This window comes from Microtus pennsylvanicus, chromosome 5, assembly GCF_037038515.1.
Source record: "Microtus pennsylvanicus isolate mMicPen1 chromosome 5, mMicPen1.hap1, whole genome shotgun sequence".
NCBI classification, from domain to species: domain Eukaryota; kingdom Metazoa; phylum Chordata; class Mammalia; order Rodentia; family Cricetidae; genus Microtus; species Microtus pennsylvanicus.
In genome coordinates this window covers 139,188,332-139,193,435 of record NC_134583.1, presented here as the reverse complement: position 1 = coordinate 139,193,435, position 5,104 = coordinate 139,188,332, and the positions used below count along the sequence as shown (strand labels likewise).

General features: G+C 33.3%; 1 protein-coding gene across 1 annotated transcript; it reads left to right on the top strand.

The window, feature by feature from the left end:
* The first annotated feature begins 2,169 nt into the window (after nt 1-2,169).
* On the top strand, nt 2,170-3,090 carry LOC142851238 (olfactory receptor 4A5-like). The gene has a single exon (XM_075975135.1). The coding sequence runs from the start codon at nt 2,170-2,172 to the stop codon at nt 3,088-3,090; it is 921 nt and encodes a 306-aa protein (XP_075831250.1).
* Nucleotides 3,091-5,104: the final 2,014 nt, after the last annotated feature.

Here is a 5,104-nt window from a genome sequence, read left to right as displayed (position 1 = left end):
GATTCTGCAAATGCAGATCTACTGAATCTGATGCTTGCAGTAATGGGAATGATGCACACAGGAGTATCATAGTCAGCTTCTAAATAAAGCTCTGATTCTTGCTTGGCATGTCCTGTCTCACTCTCACTTCTAGACAAGATACATTTCTGTATAGGAAAATATTGCTAGATTTTTTATATAATGCCATAGATAATTCCTGAGGCTTATAATTTAACTGATACCTCAACATGTATTCATGAATTTTGATATATACTATAATATATATGTAATAATATATATGTTATGCACACATGTGTGTGCACACAAGCACAACCCACACACGTACATCCTGGTCCATGATAATCATCCTTATAAGGATGATTTATTCTACTTGGTCACAAGAGCTACTCAAAAGCATTGATAACTGTTACCTTCTATGCAGATTTTATCAGGATAAGTACTTTAGTATCATTATATATTATAAAATTATACATATATACTCCCACTACCACCAAAAACAACAACGGTAAAGCATTAGGGAATGTATATCTAAGCATATTCCAGTAGTAAAAATGATGAAGTCAAGGTACAGGGAGGTGTATCATATGGGCTGATATTAACTTCATAGCAAAGAAATGAACCTAAAATTATAACATAAGCCACATGGCACCAGAGTCCATATTATTCACCAGTAATGGCATAAATCTGTAGCAAGTATCCAAAGACCTCTCTGAATATGATTCATTTAATAAGCTTGCAAATATTTTCAGAATTCTGTATATCTGAAAAAGAAAAATGTATATTGAATAGATAGAGATAAGGCTTCACTACTGCTCTTTGGATAGTGTCCTAGAAATGATTTTGACTATGTGTCTTTGAATATTTTTGATTTTCAGTATGAAAATAGGCAAATTTGTAATTATATTTAGAAAATGATGAGAACCACTTTTACTTTCACTAAATGTAAAGTTTCCTCTTTAGTATGGTGGTTTGGGAAACCTGAACACTGAATTTCAATTTGAAAAATCCCATATATATAATTCACTGTTCCCTTTTTCAGTTTTTACTTTCTGCCTGCCCTTTCATTAAGTATCTCCAATATTTCTAATAGTAAAGTAGCTTTGACAGACAGTTGGTTACAGTAATGGGTTATAAAAGACCAGTTAAATGATATTGACTCAAGTTAACATAATGTGTTAGGAAAGGGGTCTAAGGATAGGTAAAATTGATATATCTAAAGTAGACAAGCTGATTCTGTAAAACATCAGTGTGCTAAATAGTTATGTAGCTACAAGACACAACATAAAGTCTCCTTTTAAATTTAGTGATAGGATTATAAAGGTTGCAAAACTTTGAAAAGTGCATGCAGCTGTCTAATAATACAACAGCAATGATGTGCTGGATGCCCATAGATACCAAGATGATGCTTCAAATATATTCTCTACAGAACAACAGCTTCATCAATGACTCTATTTTAATTGATATACTGACATAAAATGCTTAATTTATGTGTTTCTTTGCATGTATTTATGTGCAATATGCATTCCTGATCCACATATAGGTCAGAAGGAAACACGGGACTCACAGGGACTAGAGTTCCAGATGGTTGTGAATCAGAAAGAATATTTTGTGATTTACTTAACTTTATTATACATGCAATAGTGTGAGGGTGTCAGATCACCCAGTAATTGGATTTACAATCACTTATGCCCTGCCATGTGGGTGCTGGAAATTGAAATAGGGTCATCTGTAAGAAAATATAGTGCTCTTAATCATTGAGCCATCTCTTCATCCCCATATTGAAGACTGTTGACATCATAGAGAATACATTTCTGAAAAGTGAGTGTCCGTTTTTAAACATCTCTAACACGTTTGCAAAAAATAAACATTATTTTAAATAAGAAGTTTAAGTACATGACTGTAGTATAGAGATATGCTGAGACTTAAACCCCTGTACTTGCAGGCATGACTAACATATCCAAGGAGGAATAGAATCATCAACAGGAGGTACATTGGGATTTTTGAAAGAGGAACCCAGTACTGCTCATTCACTAAATTTCTACTTAATTTCACCATTGTAAAATATAAGGAGACTATGTTTTCATGTTGAAAGGGATTCATGGCCACACACATACTTCAGGACACATCTTGTTTTGACTTCTCATCTCTGAAACCAACCTAAAAAGTTTAATGGGGGAGACCAACAATGTCACAGAATTTATTTTCGTGGGCCTCACTCAAGATCCTGCTGGGCAAAAAGCATTATTTGTCCTGTTTTCACTCATCTACCTTGTGACAATGCTGGGAAACCTGCTCATTACAGTGACAGTGGTTGTCAGCCCTTCTTTAGACTCACCAATGTACTTCTTCCTTGGTTGTCTGTCACTCCTGGATGCTTTTTATTGCAATACAATCTCTCCAAATTTGATTATAGATTTATTATATAATAAGAAGTCTATATCCTTCAAAGCGTGCATGGTCCAGCTCTTTGTAGAGCACTTATTTGGTGGTGTTGAGGTCTTTCTTCTGATATTCATGGCTTATGATCGGTATGTAGCCATCTGTAAGCCACTGCACTATTTGACTATTATGAACCGACAGGTTTGCATCCTCCTGTTGTTGGTAGCTGGAGTTGGGGGCATGGTGCACTCTCTGATTCAAGTTCTGACTGTGTATAAACTTCCTTTTTGTGGTCCCAATGTCATTGATCACTTTATGTGTGACATGAATCCCTTATTGGGACTTGCATGCACTGACACCTACTTCCTTGGCATTACTGTTATTGCTAATGGTGGAGTAATCTGTGTAGGAATTTTCTCCTTTCTCTTAGTCTCTTATGGAATCATTCTAAACTCTCTTAAGACTCACAGTCAGGAAGGGAGGCGCAAAGCCTTGTCCACCTGCAGTTCTCACATCATGGTGGTTGTCTGCTTTTTTGCTCCTTGTATTTTCATATATGCCAGGCCTGTTTCAAACTTTCCTGTTGATAAATATATTGCTGTGTTTTATACAGTTGTAAGTCCCATGCTGAATCCATTGATATATACCTTGAGAAATTCAGAGATGAAAAATTCTATAAAAAAGCTATGGTGTAAAACACTAACAATATAAAATATAAAATGTTTCCTCATTGAATGTGTTATTAACTGTAAATTGAAAACCAGGGATGAATTCTAAAAAGGGATACTGTCCCTTGCTCATGTAGGCATGGTTTAAAGTATACAAAATCATTGAAATGAAAAACAAATTTTCAATTGAGATTGTGATCAAGGCAGGCCTTAGCCTTTAATAGTTAAGACAAGAGAATGTTTAAAAGATGAAAATGGTTACAGAATTATTTCATATTATAAGCAGCAATAGAAGAATATCACCTTGAACTTAATTTTTTTCAGGTAGTATTGAAGTAAGAATATAAAAAAGTCAGTGGGGGAATTTCAAATAACCCACATTCATGAGTAAAGAATAAGAGTGATATACAAATTTCTGGGACTAAAAGAAAAGATTTTGAAATAGCAATTGTGCAGTAATCTATCAGTATAGTGAACTTTGTGACTGTGTTATATGCATTGCTTTAAGAGGGTTCCCCCTACCTTATGTTAGGTCTCAGCTGTCTATTTCTGAGTGCTTAGATAGCAGGTGCCTAACTGATGACACCAGCGGTCAACAATTTCAACTTATCCTATGCTGCTATTGCAACAGGATTCTACTTTTGAAGACCATGATATATCTGTCTCAAAAAAACATATATATATTGAGACAGTGTTTCTCTGTAGCTTTGGGGCCTTTCCTATAACTAGCTCTTATAGATCAGGCTGGACACCAACTCACAAATATCTGCCTGTCTCTGCCTCCTAAGTGCTAGGATAAAAGGCATGCACCACCACTGCCCGATGCAGATATATATTTTTGTAAGATTCATTATCAAATAACATAATTAATATTTATATTTCAAAAAACAGTTATGTCTTCATGTTGGTGAAGAATTTATCAAAGTGCTTAAGTATAAATAACATGAAAATGCTTTAACATTTTACTTAGATACTTAAAAGTAATTTTGGCATAATCAAAATTTGATTTCAAAATATTTGTAAAAATAAACTACTGAATTTGTTCTCAGTTTTTATCCATTTTGGGACATCACAAACCAAAAAAGATAACACTATTTTAATTGCAACATGAAACATTGCACCAATGCTTTGATGTGGTTCTGCTCTGTATCCTTGCTTTTAAATAGATATTATTGTTATTATTATACTCAAAGTCTACAAGATGATGTTATGATAAACATATCCATAATAAAGAGACTTTTCCAGTGAAGAAATTACTTTTTTTCAGTATCTCACCTATAGCTTTTCATATTGTTTGCTTCTTGGCAAGCCTAACTAAAATCCACTCCTAGCACAGATCAGTTTTATTGCCTATAGTTTTATATACATTCACTACAGGATAAAATAGTACATTTATATACATAAAGGTAACAAGCTCGTACCTACAAATGAAAGTGCTTACAACTTTTATCACTTAAAATACTATTTTAATTACAATTAACTAAAGTATATGTAGCTTATTTTTAAATTTTGTAGGATCTTACTTATTGTGAAAATTATTGAAAGTAGTTTTCTGTAACTTCCTGATGCCATTCCTGTGTCTTTCTAAACAAATTTAATCAGCTTAACATCACATTTGTGTATTCTTATATATATTTTGATATTTTTTTTAATTTGTTGTAATATTGGCAATAATAACACACAAATCATTTTGTAACTAACAATACAGATCCAGAGTTCATAAATTTACCACTGCCTTAAGCTTTATCCAAGTATATCTTGGGTCCTCTCTAGGTATTTTTATTTAATTGGAAAATCAGAGTCACTATTTGGTTACGGAAGTTTTTACATTTCTTTTACATTAGTTGGCACTTATGTGAAACAATAAAAGCTTGAAGATATTTGTATGACTCATTAAATATGATACTCACTTGCAAATGAGAAATGAATTGCTTTCAGATAGTCTTACTAAGGAAACAAACTACTCTTAAAGGTAGTCCCCATTCGAAGCAGAAAAAAATTCTTAATGGTATCTTTGGGGGTTCCTTATTTCACAATGTCATATCAGGGATTTATTT